The sequence below is a fragment of the Carcharodon carcharias genome, chromosome 18 (genome assembly GCF_017639515.1).
Source record: "Carcharodon carcharias isolate sCarCar2 chromosome 18, sCarCar2.pri, whole genome shotgun sequence".
NCBI lineage: Eukaryota > Metazoa > Chordata > Chondrichthyes > Lamniformes > Lamnidae > Carcharodon > Carcharodon carcharias.
The window spans coordinates 8,920,887-8,946,658 of record NC_054484.1 but is presented as its reverse complement, the minus strand read 5'-3'; the positions used below and the strand labels follow the sequence as shown (position 1 = coordinate 8,946,658).

The window sequence follows — 25,772 nt, the reverse complement described above, 5'->3', positions numbered from 1 at the left end:
GGGTATGGGGGAGAGTAGAATGGAGAGGGATAGGACATTATGGGGTGTGGACATTGCTACTAGGGCCAGCATTTGTTGCTTATCCCAAATTGCCAGTAATAAGCTGTTTCAGAGGGCAGTCAAGAGTCAAGCACGTTGTTGTGGGAGTCACATGTGGGTCAGACCAGGTAAGGATGACAGATTTCCTTCCCTAAAGGGACTAGTGCACCAGATGAGTTTTTACAACGATCGATGAGAAGCTTCATGGTCACCATCACTGAGACTCACTTTCAATTCTGGACTCATTAACTGAATTCAAATTCCACCAGCTGCCAGAGCATTAACCTGGGGCCCCTATATTACTAGTCCAGTGACATTCCCACTACACCACCATCTCCCCATCTAGGAGATGTAAAAAGCAGGATGACCAACTGCACCATATTTTAGAGATAGTCCCTCATTTTGACCATTCTCCCCCAAACCTTTAGTCCTGTGGTTCTAGGGCGGCCTGTGGGAGACTGACCCTGTGGGAGACTGACCCTGGGAGACACCACGGTGAGTTTGAGTGATTTGAATGGGTGAGTGAGTCAGCCAGCGGGGAGACGATAATGTAGTGACTCATCAATATAAGTTGTAAGTTTTAATTGATTTGAAACCCCATCTATGATGGTCTCAAGACCGCTCCCCCCCTCAACCCCGCTCCACTTGCCCCCCTCATCTTGAAAACCACCAGCACGCCGCCCCCCCGCTCTCATGATTACCAATGACCCCCCCTCACGGCACCAGCTCTCGTGGCCCCACAGTCAAAGTGTCCCTTATTTTATTCCATGACAGTCGGTCACCCTGGCAAAGAGGGAAGGCGGAGGAGAAGCGGCAGCTTTAGCAAAACGTGACTTTTCCGGTGCGAGAGAGATGAGGCTCTTAATTCCTCACAGGCTGCACTTGCAGGAGGCTGTGACTCTGGGAGTTCACCTTAACCAGATACTCATCACAGCACCTTCCTGGGAGGAATGTATTACTTGAAGCTGCAAAGCAAACAAAACAGACAGGAAAAGGCAGAGAAATGAGGGCCTTATCGTTGCCATCAGCCCTGAGAGTTACCCAGCTATTACAATCCAGGCTTGATTACTGTGTGTGTGTGAGAGAGAGAGAGAGAGAGAGATGGTAATCAGATACCTTGGGTAGCCTCTGAGCAGTACAATTCGTGACTTTTGGGCTTTTGTTAGTCCAAGGGCTGGGTGTGGGGAGTGGGTAAAGAGAAGAGCAGGGATCTCATTAACCAGGGCTTCATTACATGTATCTGATCCTGTAATTTTGCAAATGGAGAAGGGATCAGCAATGGTCTGTCATGCCAGCCCTCTTGTACTGCGATCACACAATGCGACATAGCTGCAGGTTACCATCAACCGTGGACAATGTACAAAGCTTTGATCAAAGTTCCTTGTCGAGCAGCTGTGCTCTTTGTCCATTTCCCATTGGATCCCGTTACATTTAGCGACAGGCACCCTTTGAATTATTTCCTCTTAATGTCCATTGCTGAGCCTCCCCCCAACCTACCCCCATCCCCCCCAGCACCTCCCCACGAGTGAAACCATAAGAAGGCAATGAGGTCGAGAGGTCAGAGTATCAATGTCATTAAATGGAGTCAATGCTCGTAACTGTGTCCTTTTAATCTCCTCCTCCAGGTTCCCCACCCCCACACATCCCCCTCCACCACCACCACCACCATCTCCCCCCCCCACCGCCCCACCACCACATCACTTCCAAATGGCGCTAATTCTTCCTGGAATACAACAACTGTGCAACTCTTAGACCTAACAACAATTTGTATTTATATACCACTTTCAACACAGTCAAACATCCCAGAGTGCTTCACAGGAGCATTGTCAAACTACATCTGACACTCATTCCACTTAAGGAAATCTTGGGACAGGTGACCAAAAGCTTGGACAAAGAGGCTCCAAGGAACGGTTTAAAGGAGGAAAGTGAGCTGGAGAGGGGGAGAGGGGGAGAGGTGCAGGGAGGGAATTCCGGGGCCCAGGCAACTAAAGGCCCGGCCACCAACGGTGGGGGCGATTAAAACTGGGCATGCGAGAGGCCAGGTTTAGATAGCTCAGAGGTTTGAGGGGTTGGAGGAGGTTAGAGATATAGGTTTTGGGTGAGATGATTCAAAAACAAGGATGAGAATTTTCAAATCGAGGTGTTGCTTGACTGGGAGCCAATGTAGGTCAAGGAGTGAGAGGCGAACGGGCTTGGTGTGAGTTTAGACACGGGCAGCAGAGTTTTGGATGACCTCAAGCTGACATAAAATAGAAGCTAGAAAGCTAGCCAGGAGTGTGTCTGAACAGCCAAATCTAGTCAGCAAAGGCATGGGTGAGAGTTTCAGCAGCAGATAAGATGAGACAGGGGGTGATATTATGAGGTGGAGTTTGGTCATCTTAGCAATGTCATGGATGTTTGATGATAAGCTCATCTTGAGGTAAAATATGACACCAAGGTTGAAAATAGTCTAGTTCAGTCTCAGACAATTGCCGGGAAAGGGGTGAACTCTGCAACTAGGGAACAAATTTTGCAGCAAGCAGTAAAGAGAAAGGCTTCAATCTTCACTACAGCACTGAGGGAGTGCTGCACAGTCCAACTGCAATTTTTTGGATGAGACGTTAAATGAAGGTTTCGTTCGCCCTCTTAGCAAAGGTAAAAGGTTCCACAGCTACTATTCCAAGAAGAGCAGGAGAGTTATCCTCGGTGTCCTGGCCAATATTTAAACCTCAGTGTCCAGGAAACAGATGATCTGGCTACTTGTTTCATTGCTGTTTGTGGGAGTTTGCTGCCTGCATATTGGTTGATGCAATTCCGACAATAGACAAGTGACTGCACTCCATTGGCTGTTAAGAGATTTGGGACATCCTGAGATGGTGAAAGATGCGCCATAAATGCAAACCTTTTGTTTAAAACAGAATTGTGATGAGGATCCAATCGATGATTTTGCAGTGAATGTGAGACAGTTTATTCACTCACAACTCACACGTGCTCAACTATGAATCCTCTACAGGAGTTGGCATTAAAATCCATCGAGGTTCCCCTTGTATTTGCAACAGGAGCACATTGAATAGAAATTGCAGTTCCAATTTTTTTAAAAATCAAAATGGCTTGTGGAATGAATGTGTTTGACAAGGTCTACAATATGATTCAAATCACTTGCGTCCTGTGTGGCGTTCAGATGCCTGTCAGAATGGATTGAACACTTGCGAAAGATTTAAGCCTCTTTCATGTTGGGCTCTAACCCTCGCTGGTGACTTTAGCACTCCATGTACATAAAGCCTTGCACCAGTCAACACTCAGGCCCAATTATCGAGAAGATACATGCATGGACACAGGCGGGCTGTACAGTAACAGGACTGAATTGTTCCCTTATATCCACTGTATACTGCACATGTACAGAAGCTGATCTTGACAGACACACACACACACACGGGATTACCCAGAGCTGCAAATGTACCTTATGCTCAAGTTAAAATCAAACCACTTTACATTGACCAAAGGAAACACAAGTTGCCTCAATCATACAGTGACATCTTGGAAAAAAAATCAGAAATTCTCTCTGGTCTTTTTATTGCGCGCAAAACAGTCTGAGCAGCAGGAAGCAATCAAAACTCTGTCATTATGAAAGAGAGACCCTTCTATCAAGTCTCTGCCTTGTCCAATATCATCACAAGGATTAGTTCATGCTAACATGTAATGGGAAACTCACCCTTAAACCGATGTATCTTAACCGTGTGTGATGCTCTTAACTCATCCCTTCAAACTGCAGGCACCTCCCCCCCCCCCACCCACTCTCGATCCCAGAGAGAGATCTGTACACACCAGCACTTCATCTCAGAGTGAGACAGCTAAAAATACTCTCTCCATAGTCAAGTAATGGCTAATAGCAATCACCGATTTAGTCCCAAGTGAAGCTACAGCGACAAGTTTATTATTGAAAAACACCTCAGCCACAACATGGATAAATGTTGGGTGTATATTCACGTGAACATTTTTCATCATTCAGGCATCAAGAGTCTAAAGCAGCTACAATGAACAAAGGAACATTTGCACTTTCTGCTATTCCCCTCACCATTTTAACCAATAATCCAAAAGGTTAAAGTTCATATGCCCGTAAGCATTGAGATCACATGACTAGAGACAGTGCCTACTTTTTATTTCTTTTTTTACCATGTTTTATGTTTCATCGGCCAAGAAGAACGACAATTAGACCCATTTGACTTCCCAAACGGCTACATGTGGCTGATCCAACCAGCTCCTGGGGGAGGTGAATCTCTAACTCATGCTGCAGGGGGGCCACTTTGAGAGGCCAAGTCAGCCCGTCCACCCTGGAATGGGCCAACGACCCCCGAGGCCTCAAGACGGGTGCTCCAGACCAGCTCCCCGCCCCCACGCCCCCCACCCCCCCGGCATAGCAGAGCGCCCACCCACTTACTTGCCACCTCCAGCGAGGCGTTGTGGCTGACGGCCTCCCCCAGGTAGTTCCGGGCCACGCAGACGTAGCTGCCCTCGTCGGGTTTGCTCCTCCGCCCGTGTACAATGCGCAGGAAGAACAGCGAGCCGCTGGGCAGCAGCATGCGGTGAGAGCGGGGATCATCCTTGTCCGTCTCCACCCGCTCCCCGTCCTTGTACCACTCGACGGTGGGACTGGGCCTCCCCTCGGCCTTGCAGTTCAGGGTGGCCGGCTCGCCCTTGGACACGATCAGGTCAGAGGGGTGTTCCGCAATCCGGGGCGGGAAATCCTCCTGTCGAAGACGGGATCCTGAGAGAGAGAGGGAGAGAGGGAGAGAGAGTTAAAAATTTAAAATTAGGCTTCATTTTATTTTCGCTTGAGGATTCGTGGCCCCTACTACCCCTGTGGCACCTGCCATCTGTGCCCACCTCAGCTCATCTGCTGCTGATCCATGACTTGGTTACCTGCAGACTTGACTATTCCATTGCACTCCTGGCGCGCCCCCACCCCCTTCCATCTTCCACCACCCACCCCCACCCCTGCCCCCCCCACCCACACCCCCCCACATAAATTTAAACTCATCCTAAACTCTGCTGCTCTCTTTGCCAACTCGCACAAGTCCTCTTTCCCGGAGCTCGCTAACCTTTCCACAACAGGGTCCCGATCCTTCAAAGCCTCAGTTTTAAAGTTCTCGCCCCTGTAGTCAAATCCCTCTGTGGTCTCACCCCTCCCTATCCTCTGCAATCTCCTGCAGCTCTGAAAGCCTCTGAGATAGCTCAGCTTCTCCCATTCTGGCTGTCTGAGCATCCCTGATTTTAATCGCTGTACTGTTGGCGGCCGTCCCTTCAGCTGCCTCGAGCCTTACCTATGGAATTCCCTCCCTAAACCTCTCCAGCTCTCTACCTCACTGTCCTCCTTTAGAAAGCTCCTGAAAATCAACCTCTCTGACCAGGCTTTTGCTCATCTAACCTAACACCTCCTTACGTGGCTTGGTGTCAAATCTTATTTGATAACGCTGCTTGAAGCACCTTGGAACATTTTTCTGTGTTAAAGTGGCTATATAAATGTATGTTGTTGTTGAAGGAGGTGGCAACATCACAAATCAGTATTGCATTCTTGTCTGACAGCACATGCCCTGGTGGGGGTAGTTTCATAGGTACCGGCACCCTACTACCTTGACCCCAGGCAGTATTCTTTGAGTGGGTGCCTTGACCTAAATAATTGGTGAACTATTTGACTGTGGAGGCCATTAATGCCATATACACATAACCTAACTGAGGCAATGGCAGTCTCTGGAGAGTCCCACGCCACCTTCTGAGGGAGGTCAGCCACATTAAGTGGCCAGTGCCGAGCCTTCCCGGGATCAAGAACCCTGGCAGCAGTCATCCTGCACCCCCCCCTGAGAGCAGCTGGCCAATTAGAGGCTGGAAGCTGTCGAGTGCTGTCAGCGCCGCTGGAGGAGCAGTGGCAGCTGCTGGTAATGCAGCCAGGTAAGGGACACAGGCCACAGGTGAGTTGAGGGCAGGATGGGGGGGTCTCGGGGCGGGGGTGCTGGACAGCAGAAAGGATTGATGGTGGTTCTCAGTGGGCCCCCCTTTCCCAATGCCAAGACCGTCAGTCAGGCATTGAGTACCTGACCACACAGGACCACCCCCCCCCCCACCCCCCGTCCCCTCCTGAGACCCCCATCCTGCCCTCGCTCACCCGTGCACTGTGTCCCTTACCTGGGTGTGTTACCAGCAGCTGCCACTGCTCCTCCAGCGGCGCCGACGGCACTCGAGTGAATTGAGGCAGAGGCAGGAAGGTGGTGGGGTCCCTCTCACCCGACTAAGTGGCCCCCCTGCTTAAAAACTCACCTCAGGAGAGGTCACTAAATTCCACCCCCATACATTGGCCAGTTAGGGGGCTGCTGGACAGCAATCGGGAGCCCAAAGCCGAGAGACCTTTCCACCCCCCGGCCCAGGAACATTGGCGAATTGGACCCCCACCTGCAAAATCACAACTGAGACTGGGGTTATGCAACTCTGATTGACTATTCCAGGCAGCATGGATTCGATGGGCCAAATGGTCTCCTTCTGTGCAGTAATGACTCTACGACCTCCTACCCATTGGTCACACATCCATCCTCATGGCGACCCTTCCCCTCATGACCAATCAGAAAGTGAATACATTCTTCAATATCCAATTGGATGATCCTCGAGTGTCAGTCAAACAGCCTTTACATCCCATATCAAATACTTGTGCAACTAGATTACAAAGTTCAAAGAAAATGAAAAGAAACTTCAATTTTCTTGAGATCCCAGTGATGTTTCACGTGGGTTAGCTTGCCTCAAGGTCATGAGATTAGTTTTAATTCACCGAGTCTGCGACCCCCTAACTCTAGCCCAAACTAAACTCAAGACAGCCTGACTGAGGAGGCTAAGTAGGTAGGGGGAGGTGGTTTAAAGCTGGGGCCTCCCCCACTTCCCCCTACCTCCCCTGTCTGGACAGCTCACCAGGGACCATCCAAGCAATCACAAAGCCAGCCTTGCGATGTGATTCATCTCCACGTGCACAGTGGCCTGGTTTCACATTGGGAAAAGGCCATTCCGGACCTGAGCTGCCTGGAACGCAGCCAGTAAAGAGGAGGAAAGAATTAAAAAACCATCGTGGGGAATTTATTTTCTTCTAGTAAATTATGCCTTTCCTTGCCACAATAGTTTACAGATTGGCTGGCTCATCTCAGGCCTCACTCTTTTGAGTTAACAGATGCTCGGACTGCTAAAACCTATGGCAATTCCACACTCGTTTACTGAACCCAACACTCAGACAGACAGGACTTGAGAGCAAACCACAAAAAAGCCCAATACAATTGTGTGGTTTTATAAATAGCGACACAGACAACAAAAGCAGAACTAGACACAGGGCTGTGGGGAGGGAGCTGAACAGCGGAATTCACTTGAGACTGTTACAGCGTTCAGGGCCGCTGACCATCCAGGACTTTCCGGGATTGTCCTGGAGACTGGCGTCCTGTCCCATGTCCCATGGGTGGACTCCCTGGGATGCCATTTGTCCCGGATTCCTCTGGGCAGTGACTCAGGAGATTGCACAAGGTCTCCTCTTGCTGCCCGAGCAGTGTTGGGGGTCTGTACCTGCACAGTCCAGAGTTTTCTCCATGCACACGTGCAGGAACAAGGCTGCACAGGCACAGTGGAGCAGAGGGAGCAGGAGTACATTAGAATATAACAGGAGAATATAAGAATATAGGAGCAGGAGTAGGCCATTCAGTCCTACAAGCCTGCTCCACCATTCAATGAGATCATAGGTGATCTTCTACTGCAACACCATTTCTCTGTACATTCCCTGCGTCTCTTATGTGTTTAATAACCAGAAATCTATTGGTCTCAGTCTTGAATATGCTGAATGACGGGGCCTCCACCACCCTCTGGGGCAGAAAATTCCAAAGAAGTTTCCCTTATTTCTTTTCCCCCCAGAGTTGGTCACCCTGTCAGGATTATGGAGAGAGAATGGGGCAGTGGGATTAGTTTGGGATTGATACTGGGCTATGGGAAGAGAGCGGGATTAGTTTGGGATTGATACTGGGCTATGGGGAGAGAGCGGGATTAGTTTGGGATTGATACTGGGCTACGGGGAGAGAGCAGGATTAGTTTGGGATTGATACTGGGCTATGGGGAGAGAGCGGGATTAGTTTGGGATTGATACTGGGCTATGGGGAGAGAGCAGGATTAGTTTGGGATTGATACAGGGCCAAGGGGAGAGAGCGGGATTAGTTTGGGATTGATACTGGGCTATGGGGAGAGAGCGGGATTAGTTTGGGATTGATACAGGGCCATGGAGAGAATGTGGGGCAGTGGGATTAGTTTGGGATTGATACAGGGCCAAGGGGAGAGAGTGGGATTAGTTTGGGATTGATACAGGGCCAAGAGGAGAGAGCGGGATTAGTTTGGGATTGATACTGGGCTATGGGGACAGAGCGGGATTAGTTTGGGATTGATACTGGGCTATGGGGAGAGAGTGGGATTAGTTTGGGATTGATACTGGGCTATAGGGAGAATGCGGGGCAGTGGGATTAGTTTGGGATTGATACAGGGCCAAGGGGAGAGAGCGGGATTAGTTTGGGATTGATACTGGGCTATGGGGAATGAGCGGGATTAGTTTGGGATTGATACTGGGCTATGGGGAGAATGCGGGGCAGTGGGATTAGTTTGTGATTGATACAGCGCCAAGGGGAGAGAGCGGGATTAGTTTGGGATTGATACTGGGCTATGGGGAGAGAGCCGGATTAGTTTGGGATTGACACTGGGCTATGGGGAGAGAGCGGGATTAGTTTGGGATTGATACTGGGCTATGGGGAGAGAGCAGGACTAGTTTGGGTTTGATACTGGGCTATGGGGAGAGAGCGGGGCAGTGGGATTAATTTGGGATTGATACAGGGCCAAGGGGAGAGAGCGGGATTAGTTTGGGATTGATACTGGGCTATGGGGAGAATGCTGGGCAGTGGGATTAGTTTGGGATTGATACAGGGCTATGGGGAGAGAGTGGGGCAATGGGATTAGTTTGGGATTGATACAGGGCTATGGGGAGAGAGTGGTGCAATGAGATTAGTTTGGGATTGATACAGGGCTATGGGGAGAGAGTGGGGCAATGGGATTAACTTGGGATTGATACAGGGCTATGGGGAGAGAGTGGGGCAGTGGGATTAGTTTGGGATTGATACAGGGCTATGGGGAGAGAGTGGGGCAATGGGATTAGTCTGGGATTGATACAGGGCTATGGGGAGAGAGTGGAGCAGTGGGATTAGTTTGGGATTGATACAGGGCCATGGGGAGAATGTGGGGCAATGGGATTAATTTGGGATTGATACAGGGCCATGGGGAGAATGTGGGGCAGTGGGATTAGTTTGGGATTGATACAGGGCTATGGGGAGAGAGTGGGGCAGTGGGATTAGTTTGGGATTGATACAGGGCCATGGGGAGAATGTGGGGCAGTGGGATTAGTTTGGGATTAATACAGGGCCATGGGGAGAGAGCAGGGCAGTGGGATTAGTCTGGGATTGATACAGGGCCATGGGGAGAATGTGGGGCAATGGGATTAGTTTGGGATTGATACAGGGCCATGGGGAGAATGTGGGGCAGTGGGATTAGTTTGGGATTGATACAGGGCTATGGGGAGAGAGCAGGGCAGTGGTATTAGTCTGGGATTGATACAGGGCCATGGGGAGAGAGTGAGGCAATGGGATTAATTTGGGATTGATACAGGGCTAAAGCAGGACCATGGGACAGCGAGAGGATGAGTACACTGAGAGTGCGGGGGTAGGGAATAGGCAAGTATATTTATAAAGCATTCTGAGTTATCTAAGAAAGCATTAATACCGATTTCATGATTGGATTAGCGCAGAGACCGGGACTGATTTGACAGTCACTCAGTACACAATACTCATTGTTCAGTTTATAGTAAGCGCTGTGTCAGTTGCATTTTACTTAAATTCAATTTAGTGGATTAAAGTAAAAACGTCACAGAGTTAATTAACATCATGCAAAACCCCATAACCACCTATAAACTTCTCTAATCTTTGACATTCCTGTAGAGTTACAACAGCTCCACAGAACTGTGTTCAATATTGAATATTTGCCCCTCCCAATTAACAGAGAATAGGTGAAAGGGCAGAGGTTATATTGTCTGCCATGCTCAGAGGGCAGCAGGTCACCTGAGTCAGGTGGTTGGGGGTTCAAAACACATTCCACAGATATGAGCAGTCTCAGTGTAATACTAAGGGAAAGTAAAAGATACCATGGGCAGTATTTTGGAGAAGACTGCGGGATTTTTCCTGATTTCCTGGGCTGTTATTCATCCCGCAAACAATGTCACTCATAAAACATATGATCTAGTTTTTTTTTTTATTCGCTCATGATTTATGGGATGTGGGCTTTGCTGGCTGGGCCAGCATTTATTGCCCATCCTTAATTGCCCTTGAGAAGGTGGTGGTGAGCTGCCTTCTTGAACCGCTGCAGCCCATGTGGTGTAGGTACACCCACAGTGCTCTTAGGAAGGGAGTTCCAGGATTTTGACCCAGCAACAGTGAAGGAACGGCGATATATTTCCAAGTCAGGATGGTGAGTGACTTGGAGGGGAACTTCCAGGTGGTGGTGTTCCCATCGACCTGCTGCCCTTGTCCTTCTAGATGGCAGTGGTCATGGCTTTGGAAGGTGCTGCCTAAGGAGCCTTGGTAAGTTCCTGCAGTGCATCTTGTAGATGGTACACACTGTGTGTCGGTGATGGAGGGAGTGAATGTTCATAGGTGTGGTGCCAATCAAGCAGGCTGCTTTGTCCTGGATGATGTCAAGCTTCTTGAGTGTTGTGGAAACTGCACTCATCCACACAAGTGGGGAGTATTCCATTACACTCCTGACTTGTGCCTTGTAGATGGTGGACAGGCTTTGGGGAGTCAGGAGGTGAGTTACTTGTCACACAATTCCTAGCCCCTGACCTGCTCTTGTAGCCATAGTATTTATATGGCTAGTCCAGTTCAGTTTCTGGTTAACAATAATCCCCAGGATGTTGATAGTGGGGGATTCAGTGATGGTAATACCATTGAACGTCAAGGGACTTTGGCTAGATTCTCTCTTGTTGGAGATGGTCATTACCTGGCACTTGTGTGGCATGAATGTTACTTGTCACTTGTCAGCCCAAGCCTGGATATTGTCCAGGTCTTGCTGCATTTGGACATGGACTGCTTCAGGATCTGAGGAGTTGCAAGTGGTGCTGAACATTGTGCAATCATCAGCGAACATCCCCACTTCTGACCTTATGATGGAAGGAAGGTCATTGATGAAGCAGCTGAAGATGGTTGGGCTGAGGACACTACCCTGAGGAACTCCTGCAGTGATGTCCTGGAGCTGAGATGATTGACCTCAAACAACCACAATCATCCTCCTTTGTGCTAGGTATGACTCCAACCAGCGGAGAGTATTCCCTCTGATTCCCATTGACTCCAGTTTTGCTAGGGCTCCTTGATGCCACACTCAGTCAAATGCTGCCTTGATGTCGAGGGCAGTCACTCTCACCTCACCTTGGGAGTTCAGCTCTTTTGTCCATGTTTGAACCAAGGCTGTAATGAGGTCAGGAGCTGAGTGGCCCTGGCGGAACCCAAACTGGGCATCAGTGAGCATGTTATTACTAAGCAAGTGTCATTTGATAGCACTGTTGATGAGACCTCCCATTGCTTTACTGATGTTCAAGAGTAGGCTGATGGGGCAGTAATTGGCCGGGTTGGATTTGTCCTACTTTTTGTATACAGGACATACCTGGGCAATTTTCCACATAGCTGGGTAGATGCCAAAGTTGTAGTTGTACTAGAACAGCTTGGCTAGGGACACAGCACGTTCTGGAGCACAAGCCTTCAGTACTATTGCTGGAATGTTGTCACGGCCCATAGCCTTTGAAGTATCCAGTGCCTTCAGCTGTTTCTTGATATCATGTGGAGTGAATCGAATTGGCTGAAGACTGGCATCTGTGATGCTGGGGACCTCCAGAGGAGGCTGAGATGGATCATTCACTCGGCACTTCTGGCTGAAGATTGTAGCAACTGCTTCAGCCTTATCTTTTGCACTGATGTGCTGGGCTCCTCCATCATTGAGGATGAGGATATTTCTGAAGCATTCTTCTCCAGTGAGTTGTTTAATTGTCCACCACCATTCACAACTGGATGTGGCAGGACTCCAGAGCTTAGATCTGATCCGTTGGTTGTGGGGTCGCTTAGCCCTGTCTATCACTTGCTGCTTAAGCTGTTTGAACGCAAGTAGTCCTGTGTTATAGCTTCACCAGGTTGACATTTATCATTGTTTGTGGGATCTTGCTGTGTGAAAATCGGCTGTTGCATTTCCAACATTACAACAGTGGCTACACTTCAAGAAGTACTTCATTGCTTCTAAAACACTTCAGGATGTCCTGAGGTTGTGAAAGTCATGACAGAAATACAAGTCCTTCTTTAATAGAACCCCAGAAACTTACAGCACAGAGGGAGGCCATTAGTTCCACCAGGCCTGTGCTGCCTCTTTGAGAGAGCAGTCATGCTTAGGCCCATACCCTCACTTTTCATCTGTAACCCTGTAATTTCCTCATCGTCAGCAACCTGTCCAATTTACCTTAAAAATGATTTACGGAATCAGCTTCCACCACCTTTTCAGGCAGAACATTCCAGATCCTGACAACTCTCCGAGTGAAAAGCATTCTATTCCTCCCTCCTTTAGATCTTTTACCAATGGCTTTAAATCTTTAATCTCTGGTTATTGACCCAACTGACCAAAGGGAATATTTTTTTCTCTGTTTGTTCGATCAAAACCTCTCATCATTTTAAATACTTCTACTCAGTGCTCTCATAACCTTCTCTGATCTGAGGGAACAGTCTGAACTTTTCCAACCTGTCCTCTTCACTGAAGCCCCTCATCCCTGGGAACATCCTGGTAAACCTCCTCTGTTCCCTTTCTAAGGCCTTTACATCTTTCCTAAAGTGTGGTGCCCAGAATTCTCCACAAGACTCCAGCTGGGAAACGTAGAAACATTAATAATAGAAGCAGGAATAAGTCATTGGACCCTTCGAGCCTACTCCGCCATTCAATATGATCATGGCTGATCCTCTATCTCAGCGCCATACTTCTGCTCTCTCCCCACACTCCTTGATGCCTTTAGTGCACAGAAATCTATTTCCTTCTTAAATATATTCAGTGACTTGGCCTCCGCAGCATCTGTGGTAGAGAATTCCACAGGTTCACCACCTTCTGAGTGAAGAGGTTTGATCAAATCACTCCGTAATCTTCGAAATTCCATGGAATACAATGCTAGTTTGTGTAATCTCCCGCTACATTTCGCCCTCGGAGATGGTGGTATAGTGACAATGTCACTGGGGTTTGGTGATCCAGATGCTCAGGCTTAATCCTCTGGGGACATGATTCAAATCTCACCATGCTAGCTGGTGGAATTTGATTTCAATTAATAAAATCTGGAATTATAAAACTAGTGTCAGTAATGGTGACCATGAAACTACCTCTGTACTAATGCATGAATTTTTGTTGTCTTATTAGCTGTAGCATATAACTATAAGCTTAACTTCAATCCAATGTAAACTCACTTTAATTTAAAATATATCGCTTGTTTGTAACTCATTTCCAAATGTCGTCAGAGGACAAGTGGGCAAAGCCGCAGAACACAACTGACAGCAGCGTATGTTTACTGTGGATATTATGCTAGACTACTGTTTACACTATTTTTAAAATCATTGACAAAAGAACTACAAGGGAAATGAGGGGATATTTTTTCACACACAGGGCTGTTAAGATCTGGAGCTCAACAGCATTCTTGGACCTTGCAAAAGACAACAGGACATGTATTTGTAGAGGACTAATTTGCAGGGCTATGGGAAAAAGCTAGGGAATGGGATTATATTGAAGTGCTCTTTAGAAGAGCCAGCATAGGAATGAGGGGCCGAGTGGTCTCCTCTATGCTCTAAGAATTAAACAGGCTCCTCCAAAAGCACGATAATGAATGTTTTGCCTTATTGATGCTGAACTATTACATTGTAGTTCTCTCGCATATTTGCAAGTATTTATTTTCTATGTGTAACTTTCCCAACTGCAACTGGTCTGACCTCTGACATTTTGTATTTGCTCATGGGATGGGGGCATTGCTGGCTAGGCCAGCATTTATTGCCCATCCCTAATTGCCTTTGAGAAGTGAGTGGCTTGCTAGGCCATTGCTGTGGGTCTGGAGTCACACGTAGGCCAGGCCAGGGAAGGACATCAGATTTCCTTCCCTCAAGGGCATTAGTGAACCAGATGGGTTTTTATGACAATCACCACAATAGTTTCATGGTCATCATTAGACTCCTAATTCCAGGTTTGTTATCAAATTTAAATTTCACCATCTGCTGTGGTGGGATTTGAACCCACTCTCCAGAGCATTACCCCAGGGCTCCGGGTTACTAGTCCAGTGACAAAACCACAACACCACTGCCCGGTGGACCAGACCTTACTGGAAGTATGTCGATGACACATGCTATTATTAATGTGCAACTCAGCCAGCAGATTCAGGGGTGAAGAGATACACACTAAGTCTCCAGAACTCGCTGGTCAGTCTATGTCGCTGTGCTCACTGCCTCATGGAAATGGTTTCCTCGCCCTCAGCTTCCCTGTTAGATATGAGAACTTGCTGGATATGCACCTTAACTTCCCATTAAACGGACTATAGAGAGCTAGAGCTGGAGCAGGTTGATAAAGCAGTTAGGAGGTATACGGACAATGAACCTTTATAAAATGCTAGTTAGGCCTCAATTGGATTCTTGTCTCCAATTCTGGATACTGCACTTTGGGAAGGATGTGAAGGCTTTAGAGAGGATGCAGAAAAGATTCACGAGAATGGTTCTAGGTATGAGGAACTTCAGATACACAGATAGATTGGTTAAATTGGGACTGTTTTCCTTGGAGAAGAGAAGGTCGAGAAGAGATTTAATAGAGGCATTCAAAATCATGAGGGTGAATGGAGAAAAACTGTTCCCATTGGTGGAAGGATCAAGAACCAGAGGATTCAGATTTAAGATGAATGGCTAAAGAATCAAAGGTGGCATGAAGACGTTTTTTTATGCAGCAAGTGGTTAGGATCTGTGTCCCTGAGTTCTAGTCTCTCCCACAAAGGGAAACATCTACTCTGTCCAGTCCCTTCAGGATCTTATATGTTTCAATAAGATCACCTCTCATTCTTCCAAACTCCAATGGGTACAGGCCCAACCTGTCCAACCTTTCCTCATAAGACAATCCCTTCATCCCAGGAATCAGTCGAGTGAATCATCTCTGAACTGCTTCTAATGCAATCTTATCCTTTCTTAAGTAAGGAGACCAAAACTGTATCTAGTACTCCAGATGTGGCCTCACTAAGGTCCTGTACAACTGCAGCAAAGCTTAACTCAAATCCACCTGTTTTCTTTTCAGTCATGCCTCTATTTATTTCTCAATCCTTAAATCTAATTGGTTAAGGAGATAAGACTGTTGACCCCATTCTTCCCTGAGGACCCAGGCGCCTGGTCAACAGCTCACACTTCTAGCTGGTTATGGAGTGACTTATATTTCAGTTTAAGTCTACAGGAAAAAGTCAAGCTATACTGGGCCAATTACTTTAGTCGCACCCATTCTTAAATCCTGACCCAACATGTGTGGGTTTTGACATCTATCAGCTAAGCTCAAAAGAGGCTAGTGTTTTGAATATGTAATGTCGTTATTCATATGCTTTAGGAATATAACTTTTAGTTTGGGGATTGAAATTTTTGGATGCAAGATAAATGAAAACCTAACATAATTGAAATTCAGAGGCTGGCCTATGTTTATTTAATAAGGTCATAGTTGGGAGCACTAAACATTAAACAAGGGTGACCCCTCTCTGGGCTTCCTGATATAGATGGAGAGTCTACAGCCGCTTCAATAAGGGGTTTGAATTATTCATATGGTTTCCCAAAACAAAGGGGAGGTTTGGGAGTTGGAGATAATTAGTTTAAATCTCTATCCAGGACATCCCAGGTGCGCCAAGTTGCCATGGGGATAGATTGCAGGGAGGTTTTTATTTGATTTTGGATTTAACTCTGCAATTTCGCACAGAAGGGTTCAGTTGGTGTTTGGAAGCTTCTGGAACCAGTATCAAAAAACTAAGGGTATTTTCAGATTTGGAGTCATTCAGGAAGAATAAAATGAGGCCCGTGCTCGAGCTGGGGAGTCCACATTCATGAGGTGTTGAAAGAGAATTGAAGGAATCATCTAGCCGGATGCCAGTGGAAGAAACCCATATCTTGGAGAATTGCAGGAACACTGAGGAGAATCAAAGTGAATTCCTGAGAGCTGTGGCACAACTAAGTTTGGTCCCAAGAGAAGTGACGGAACACACAAGATCCTGGAAAGTGGAGGGGAAATCATGGGTCGAAATAAAATTAGAACATAGAGTCCAGTTAAGATTTTGGGGTTTAAAGAATAAGCGTGAATGAAATATGGTGTTAAGGTAGTAGTGCTTTGTTTAACTCTTGTACAGTAAAGGTTTTTGTTTAACACATGAAATCTTTTGGTGCAATTCTTTCAGTTAACAACTGGGAGTTTGAATTTATTTTCCAAAGTCACTGGTCTTTACTGGGGTCATACACCAGTGGTCATACACACGAGCGAGCAAATCACAGGACTTTTCTTTGTTTGCATGTGGTCCATGTCCTACCATCAAGTTATCTATCCAGAGACAAAAATCAAATAAGAGGACTACTACAATCTACAGAATTGGGGTTTACACAAGATTTTGAATATAGTTTGTTTATAAACCACTGGAATACTATGTCTGAATTAAAGAGGCCAATGAGACAACAACTTACATTTATATAGCGCCTTTAATGTGGTTAAACACCCCACGCACTTCACGGGAGTGTTATTGACACAATTTAACACTGAATCATGTAAGGAAATAATATGTCAAGTAACTAAAAGCAAGGACAACATGGTAGTTATTTTTTATTCATTCACAAGATTGGGCATTGTTGGCTAGGACAGCATTTATTGCCCACCCCTTGCCTTGTAGGTGGTGGTCAGGCTTTAGGGAGTCAGCTGCGTATCTAAAGGAGCACCTTGCGGGAGGAAAGAGAGGTGCAGAGGCAGAGAGATTTATGGGGGGAATTCCAGAACTTTGACCCAGGCAGATAAAGGCACTGTCGTCAATAGTGGAATGACTGCAATGTGAAAGAGCACAAAATTGGAGGAGCACAGACCAGTACCAAGCTAAAACTAGGCAAAAAATACTTTATTTCTGTCATGGTAACATGTAGTGCAGAGGCTTGGGTGTGGTCCAGTATGGGAGTCTGGGTGCAGTAGGTTGACTGGAACTGAGATGCAGAGGAGTTGTTGGTAGAACAAACGCCTTGGAATAATATAGCCTCAACACAGAAATTTTCAAGTAGTAGCCCATCTGACACAGAGACCTCAAAGTACACTAGGTCGCCTGGTGAAGATGGAGGCCTCAAAGCACATTAAGCCTCTTGGTGTAACTTCTCAGTCTGAGGCTGGCACTGTCAAGAAGATTCCTACAAGAATTAATTTAAAACAGACTGACAAAAAAGCTTAAATCAAGAACAGTGTGCACACACGCACAGGTATCCTCTCCTTGAGTGAAAGGGTTCACGTTAGCAGAGACAGGGATTCAGAGCTCGGCTATAGGGTATAAAGCGCCGAATGTTTTACAGGAGAGGCCATTTCCTGGATTTATAATGCTAATTATAACGTACTTCATCCGTCCATTCACTGACTGAGCTGGATGTCAGTGACTGCAGTCAGGTATTTAAGGGATTAGGGTTAGACAAATCCCTTTGGGAAAGGAATGCACTACAGCTTTTTTTTTGCTGAATCTCTGGGGTTTTATTCCATTGAATTGCTGGTGTTATTTTAGATTCCAACACAGATACAGTCAGTCGGTACAAATCACGGGTACATTTACCCTGGCCTGCTTGTTTCTGTAAGAATTCCTCTGTACGTGCTGGGTTAAGTTTTGAGCCTGACCTCTGATGGTTGAGCAGGTGGTGCATTCCACACTCGAAAGCCAGCCTTAAAAGGGCCTTCCCCCCCACCCCAATAAAAAACAGTGCTCAACAAAACAGCCTACACACAGAAGACACCGTCAGGAGGGGAGGAGGGGCGAGGAAGGAGGGATGGATGAAGAAACAGAGGGCGGAAGGAGGGTGGGAGGGGCAGAAGGAGAGTGGGAGGGAGGCAGAAGGACGGGGAGGGAGGGAGGGTGGAGAGTAAGGTGGGGAGGCCGGAAGGAGGGTACGGGTGGAAAGAGGGTGGGGGAAAGAAGGGGGGAGGGTTAGGAAGGAGGGAGACTTGAGTGTGGAAGGAGGGAGGGTGGGAATGGAAGGAGGGAGGGTGAGCGCAGAAGAGAGGAGGGTGAGGAACAAGGAGAGTGGGTGTGGGAGGAGGGAGGGTGGGGACGGAAGGAAAGAGGGTGAGGAGGGAGAGTGGGTGAGGAAGGAGGGAGGATGGGGACGGAAGGAGGGAGGTGAGGAAGGAGGGAGGTGGGCGTGGAAGGACGGAGAGTGAAGAACAAGGGAGGGTGAGGAAGGGGGGTGAGGAAAGAGGGAGGGTGAGGAAGGAGGAAGAGTGGGTGAGGAAGAGGAAGGGTGAGGAAGGAGGGAGAGTGGGTGAGGAAGGAGGGAGAGTGGGTGAGGAAGAGGAAGGGTGAGGAAGGAGGGAGAGTGGGTGAGGAAGGAGGGAGAGTGGGTGAAGAAGGAGGGAGAGTGGGTGAGGAAGAAGAAGGGTGAGGAAGGAGGGAGAGTGGGTGAGGAAGGAGGGAGAGTGGGTGAGGAAGAAGGGAGAGTGGGTGAGGAAGGAGGGAGAGTGGGTGAGGAAGGAGGGAGAGTGGGTGAGGAAGGAGGGAGAGTGGGTGAAGAAGGAGGGAGAGTGGGTGAGGAAGGAGGGAGAGTGGGTGAGGAAGGAGGGAGAGTGGGTGAGGAAGGAGGGAGAGTGGGTGAAGAAGGAGGGAGAGTGGGTGAGGAAGGAGGGAGAGTGGGTGAGGAAGGAGGGAGGGTGGGTGAGGAAGGAGGGAGGGTGGGTGAGGAAGGAGGGAGAGTGGGTGAAGAAGGAGGGAGAGTGGGTGAGGAAGGAGGGAGAGTGGGTGAGGAAGGAGGGAGAGTGGGTGAGGAAGGAGGGAGGGTGGGTGAGGAAGGAGGGAGGGTGAGGAAGGAGGAAGAGTGGGTGAGGAAGGAGGGAGAGTGGGTGAGGAAGGAGGGAGAGTGGGTGAGGAAGGAGGGAGGGTGAGGAAGGAGGAAGAGTGGGTGAGGAAGGAGGGAGAGTGGGTGAGGAAGGAGGGAGAGTGGGTGAGGAAGGAGGGAGAGTGGGTGAGGAAGGAGGGAGAGTGGGTGAGGAAGGAGGGAGAGTGGGTGAGGAAGGAGGGAGAGTGGGTGAGGAAGAGGAAGGGTGAGGAAGGAGGGAGAGTGGGTGAAGAAGGAGGGAGAGTAGGTGAGGAAGGAGGAAGAGTGGGTGAGGAAGGAGGGAGAGTGGGTGAGGAAGGAGGGAGAGTGGGTGAGGAAGGAGGGAGAGTGGGTGAGGAAGGAGGGAGAGTAGGTGAGGAAGGAGGGAGAGTGGGTGAGGAAGGAGGGAGAGTGGGTGAGGAAGGAGGGAGAGTGGGTGAAGAAGGAGGGAGAGTGGGTGAGGAAGGAGGGAGAGTGGGTGAGGAAGGAGGGAGAGTGGGTGAAGAAGGAGGGAGAGTGGGTGAGGAAGGAGGGAGAGTGGGTGAAGAAGGAGGGAGAGTAGGTGAGGAAGGAGGGAGAGTGGGTGAAGAAGGAGGGAGAGTGGGTGAAGAAGGAGGGAGAGTGGGTGAGGAAGGAGGGAGAGTGGGTGAGGAAGGAGGGAGAGAGGTGAGGAAGGAGGGAGAGATGGGTGAGGAAGGAGGGAGAGTGGGTGAGGAAGGAGGGAGAGTGGGTGAGGAAGGAGGGAGAGTGGGTGAGGAAGGAGGGAGAGTGGGTGAGGAAGAGGAAGGGTGAGGAAGGAGGGAGAGTGGGTGAGGAAGGAGAGAGAGTGGGTGAGGAAGGAGGGAGAGTGGGTGAGGAAGGAGGGAGGTTGGGTGAGGAAGGAGGGAGAGTGGGTGAGGAAGGAGGGAGGGTGAAGAAGGAGGGAGAGTGGGTGAGGAAGGAGGAAGGGTGAGGAAGGAGGGAGAGTGGGTGAGGAAGGAGGGAGAGTGGGTGAGGAAGAGGAAGGGTGAGGAAGGAGGGAGAGTGGGTGAGGAAGGAGGGAGAGTGGGTGAGGAAGGAGGGAGAGTGTGTGAGGAAGGAGGGAGGGTGAAGAAGGAGGGAGAGTAGGTGAGGAAGGAGGGAGAGTAGGTGAGGTAGGAGGGAGAGTGGGTGAGGAAGGAGGGAGAAGTGGGTGAGGAAGGAGGGAGAGTGGGTGAGGAAGGAGGCAGAGTGGGTGAGGAAGGAGGGAGAGTGGGTGAGGAAGAGGAAGGGTGAGGAAGGAGGGAGAGTGGGTGAGGAAGGAGGGAGAGTGGGTGAGGAAGAGGAAGGGTGAGGAAGGAGGGAGAGTGGGGTGAGGAAGGAGGAGGGTGAGGAAGGAGGGAGAGTGGGTGAGGAAGGAGAGAGAGTGGGTGAGGAAGGAGGGAGAGTGGGTGAGGAAGGAGGGAGGGTGGGTGAGGAAAGAGGGAGAGTGGGTGAGGAAGGAGGGAGGGTGAAGAAGGAGGGAGAGTGGGTGAGGAAGGAGGGAGAGGTGGGTGAGGAAGAGGAAGGGATGAGGAAGGAGGGAGAGTGGGTGAGGAAGGAGGGAGAGTGGGTGAGGAAGGAGGGAGAGTGGTGAGGAAGGAGGGAGGGTGAAGAAGGAGGGAGAGTAGGTGAGGAAGGAGGGAGAGTAGGTGAGGAAGGAGGGAGAGTGGGTGAGGAAGGAGGGAGAGTGGGTGAGGAAGGAGGGAGAGTGGGTGAGGAAGGAGGCAGAGTGGGTGAGGAAGGAGGGAGAGTGGGTGAGGAAGAGGAAGGGTGAGGAAGGAGGGAGAGTGGGTGAGGAAGGAGGGAGAGTGGGTGAGGAAGAGGAAGGGTGAGGAAGGAGGGAGAGTGGGTGAGGAAGGAGGGAGGGTGAGGAAGGAGGGAGAGTGGGTGAGGAAGGAGGGAGAGTGGGTGAGGAAGGAGGGAGGGTGAAGAAGGAGGGAGAGTAGGTGAGGAAGGAGGGAAAGTAGGTGAGGAAGGAGGGAGAGTGGGTGAGGAAGGAGGGAGAGTGGGTGAGGAAGGAGGAGAGTGGGTGAGGAAGGAGGGAGAGTGGGTGAGGAAGGAGGGAGAGTGGGTGAGGAAGGAGGGAGAGTGGGTGAGGAAGAGGAAGGGTGAGGAAGGAGGGAGAGTGGGTGAGGAAGGAGGGAGAGTGGGTGAGGAAGGAGGGAGAGTAGGTGAGGAAGGAGGGAGAATGGGTGAGGAAGAGGAAGGGTGAGGAAGGAGGGAGGGTGAAGAAGGAGGGAGAGTGGGTGAGGAAGGAGGGAGAGTGGGTGAGGAAGGAGGGAGAGTGGGTGAGGAAGGAGGGAGAGTGGGTGAGGAAGGAGGGAGAGTGGGTGAGGAAGAGGAAGGGTGAGGAAGGAGGGAGAGTGGGTGAGGAAGGAGGGAGAGTGGGTGAGGAAGGAGGGTGGGTGAGGAAGGAGGGAGAGTGGGTGAGGAAGGAGGGAGAGTGGGTGAGGAAGGAGGGAGAGTGGGTGAGGAAGGAGGGAGAGTGGGTGAGGAAGGAGGGAGAGTGGGTGAGGAAGGAGGGAGAGTGGGTGAGGAAGGAGGGAGGGTAGGTGAGGAAGGAGGGAGAGTGGGTGAGGAAGGAGGGAGAGTGGGTGAGGAAGGAGGGAGAGTGGGTGAGGAAGGAGGGAGAGTGGGTGAGGAAGGAGGGTGGGTGAGGAAGGAGGGAGAGTAGGTGAGGAAGAGGAAGGGTGAGGAAGGAGGGAGGGTGAGGAAGGAGGGAGAGTGGGTGAGGAAGGAGGGAGAGTGGGTGAGGAAGGAGGGAGAGTGGGTGAGGAAGGAGGGAGAGTGGGTGAGGAAGGAGGGAGAGTGGGTGAGGAAGAGGAAGGGTGAGGAAGGAGGGAGAGTGGGTGAGGAAGGAGGGAGAGTGGGTGAGGAAGGAGGGTGGGTGAGGAAGGAGGGAGAGTGGGTGAGGAAGGAGGGAGAGTGGGTGAGGAAGGAGGGAGAGTGGGTGAGGAAGGAGGGAGGGTGAAGAAGGAGGGAGAGTGGGTGAGGAAGGAGGGAGAGTGGGTGAGGAAGGAGGGAGAGTGGGTGAGGAAGGAGGGAGAGTGGGTGAGGAAGAGGAAGGGTGAGGAAGGAGGGAGAGTGGGTGAAGAAGGAGGGAGAGTGGGTGAGGAAGGAGGGAGGGTGAGGAAGGAGGGAGAGTGGGTGAGGAAGGAGGGAGAGTGGGTGAGGAAGAGGAAGGGTGAGGAAGGAGGGAGAGTGGGTGAGGAAGGAGGGAGAGTAGGTGAGGAAGGAGGGAGAGTGGGTGAGGAAGGAGGGAGAGTGGGTGAGGAAGGAGGGTGGGTGAAGAAGGAGGGAGAGTGGGTGAGGAAGGAGGGAGAGTGGGTGAGGAAGGAGGGAGAGTAGGTGAGGAAGGAGGGAGAGTGGGTGAAGAAGGAGGGAGAGTGGGTGAGGAAGGAGGGAGAGTGGGTGAAGAAGAGGAAGGGTGAGGAAGGAGGGAGAGTGGGTGAGGAAGGAGGGAGAGTGGGTGAGGAAGGAGGGAGAGTGGGTAGGAAGGAGGGAGAGTGGGTGAGGAAGAGGAAGGGTGAGGAAGGAGGGAGAGTGGGTGAGGAAGGAGGGAGAGTGGGTGAGGAAGGAGGGTGGGTGAGGAAGGGGGGAGAGTGGGTGAAGAAGGAGGGAGAGTGGGTGAGGAAGGAGGGAGAGTGGGTGAGGAAGGAGGGAGAGTGTGTGAGGAAGGAGGGAGAGTGGGTGAAGAAGGAGGGAGAGTGGGTGAGGAAGGAGGGAGAGTAGGTGAGGAAGGAGGGAGAGTGGGTGAAGAAGGAGGGAGAGTGGGTGAGGAAGGAGGGAGAGTGGGTGAGGAAGAGGAAGGAGGGAGAGTGGGTGAGGAAGGAGGGAGAGTGGGTGAGGAAGGAGGGAGAGTGGGTGAGGAAGGAGGGAGAGTGGGTGAGGAAGGACGGAGAGAGGGTGAGGAAGGAGGGTGGGTGAGGAAGGAGGGAGAGTGGGTGAGGAAGGAGGGAGAGTGGGTGAGGAAGGCGGGAGAGTGGGTGAGGAAGGAGGGAGAGTGGGTGAGGAAGGAGGGAGAGTGGGTGAGGAAGAGGAAGGGTGAAGAAGGAGGGAGAGTGGGTGAGGAAGGAGGGAGAGTGGGTGAGGAATGAGGGAGAGTGGGTGAAGAAGGAGGGAGAGTGGGTGAGGAAGGAGGGAGAGTGGGTGAAGAAGGAGGGAGAGTGGGTGAGGAAGGAGGGAGAGTGGGTGAAGAAGGAGGGAGAGTGGGTGAGGAAGGAGGGAGAGTGGGTGAAGAAGGAGGGAGAGTGGGTGAGGAAGGAGGGAGAGTGGGTGAGGAAGGAGGGAGAGTGGGTGAGGAAGGAGGGAGAGTGGGTGAGGAAGGAGGGTGGGTGAGGAAGGAGGGAGAGTGGGTGAAGAAGGAGGGAGAGTGGGTGAGGAAGGAGGGAGAGTGGGTGAGGAAGGAGGGAGAGTGGGTGAGGAAGGAGGGAGAGTGGGTGAAGAAGGAGGGAGAGTGGGTGAGGAAGGAGGGAGAGTAGGTGAGGAAGGAGGGAGAGTGGGTGAAGAAGGAGGGAGAGTGGGTGAGGAAGAGGAAGGGTGAGGAAGGAGGGAGAGTGGGTGAGGAAGGAGGGAGAGTGGGTGAGGAAGGAGGGAGAGTGGGTGAGGAAGGAGGGAGAGTGGGTGAGGAAGGAGGGAGAGTGGGTGAGGAAGAGGAAGGGTGAGGAAGGAGGGAGAGTGGGTGAAGAAGGAGGGAGAGTGGGTGAGGAAGAGGAAGGGTGAAGAAGGAGGGAGAGTGGTTGAGGAAGGAGGGAGAGTGTGTGAGGAATGAGGGAGAGTGGGTGAAGAAGGAGGGAGAGTGGGTGAGGAAGGAGGGAGAGTGGGTGAAGAAGGTGGGAGAGTGGGTGAAGAAGGAGGGAGAGTGGGTGAAGAAGGAGGGAGAGTGGGTGAGGAAGAGGAAGGGTGAGGAAGGAGGGAGAGTGGGTGAGGAAGGAGGGAGAGTGGGTGAAGAAGGAGGGAGAGTGGGTGAGGAAGGAGGGAGAGTGGGTGAGGAAGGAGGGAGAGTGGGTGAGGAAGGAGGGAGAGTGGGTGAGGAAGGAGGGAGAGTGGGTGAGGAAGAGGAAGGGTGAGGAAGGAGGGAGAGTGGGTGAAGAAGGAGGGAGAGTGGGTGAGGAAGAGGAAGGGTGAGGAAGGAGGGAGAGTGGGTGAAGAAGGAGGGAGAGTGGGTGAGGAAGAGGAAGGGTGAAGAAGGAGGGAGAGTGGGTGAGGAAGAGGAAGGGTGAAGAAGGAGGGAGAGTGGGTGAGGACGGAGGGAGAGTGGGTGAGGAAGGAGGGAGAGTGGGTGAGGAAGGAGGGAGGGTGGGTGAGGAAGGAGGGAGAGTGGGTGAGGAAGGAGGGAGGGTGAAGAAGGAGGGAGAGTGGGTGAGGAAGGAGGAAGGGTGAGGAAGGAGGGAGAGTGGGTGAGGAAGGAGGGAGAGTGGGTGAGGAAGAGGAAGGGTGAGGAAGGAGGGAGAGTGGGTGAGGAAGGAGGGAGAGTGGGTGAGGAAGGAGGGAGAGTGGGTGAGGAAGGAGGGAGGGTGAAGAAGGAGGGAGAGTAGGTGAGGAAGGAGGGAGAGTAGGTGAGGTAGGAGGGAGAGTGGGTGAGGAAGGAGGGAGAGTGGGTGAGGAAGGAGGGAGAGTGGGTGAGGAAGGAGGCAGAGTGGGTGAGGAAGGAGGGAGAGTGGGTGAGGAAGAGGAAGGGTGAGGAAGGAGGGAGAGTGGGTGAGGAAGGAGGGAGAGTGGGTGAGGAAGAGGAAGGGTGAGGAAGGAGGGAGAGTGGGTGAGGAAGGAGGGAGGGTGAGGAAGGAGGGAGAGTGGGTGAGGAAGGAGAGAGAGTGGGTGAGGAAGGAGGGAGAGTGGGTGAGGAAGGAGGGAGGGTGGGTGAGGAAGGAGGGAGAGTGGGTGAGGAAGGAGGGAGGGTGAAGAAGGAGGGAGAGTGGGTGAGGAAGGAGGGAGAGTGGGTGAGGACGGAGGGAGAGTGGGTGAGGAAGGAGGGAGAGTGGGTGAGGAAGGAGGGAGGGTGAAGAAGGAGGGAGAGTAGGTGAGGAAGGAGGGAGATTAGGTGAGGAAGGAGGGAGAGTGGGTGAGGAAGGAGGGAGAGTGGGTGAGGAAGGAGGTAGAGTGGGTGAGGAAGGAGGCAGAGTGGGTGAGGAAGGAGGGAGAGTGGGTGAGGAAGAGGAAGGGTGAGGAAGGAGGGAGAGTGGGTGAGGAAGGAGGGAGAGTGGGTGAGGAAGAGGAAGGGTGAGGAAGGAGGGAGAGTGGGTGAGGAAGGAGGGAGGGTGAGGAAGGAGGGAGAGTGGGTGAGGAAGGAGGGAGAGTGGGTGAGGAAGGAGGGAGGGTGAAGAAGGAGGGAGAGTAGGTGAGGAAGGAGGGAAAGTAGGTGAGGAAGGAGGGAGAGTGGGTGAGGAAGGAGGGAGAGTGGGTGAGGAAGGAGGGAGAGTGGGTGAGGAAGGAGGGAGAGTGGGTGAGGAAGGAGGGAGAGTGGGTGAGGAAGAGGAAGGGTGAGGAAGGAGGGAGAGTGGGTGAGGAAGGAGGGAGAGTGGGTGAGGAAGGAGGGTGGGTGAG

General features: G+C 51.0%; 1 protein-coding gene across 4 annotated transcripts in view; it reads right to left on the bottom strand.

Annotated features, from left to right (window-relative positions):
• Positions 1-25,772, bottom strand: part of robo1 (roundabout, axon guidance receptor, homolog 1 (Drosophila)) — a 439,384-nt gene that overhangs the window by 365,967 nt on the left and 47,645 nt on the right. For all 4 annotated transcript variants that reach the window (XM_041211417.1, XM_041211420.1, XM_041211419.1 and 1 more), the window contains exon 2: positions 4,457-4,783. In XM_041211417.1, coding sequence (XP_041067351.1) covers positions 4,457-4,783 — 327 coding nt within the window. The remainder of the gene's footprint in view (positions 1-4,456; positions 4,784-25,772) is intronic.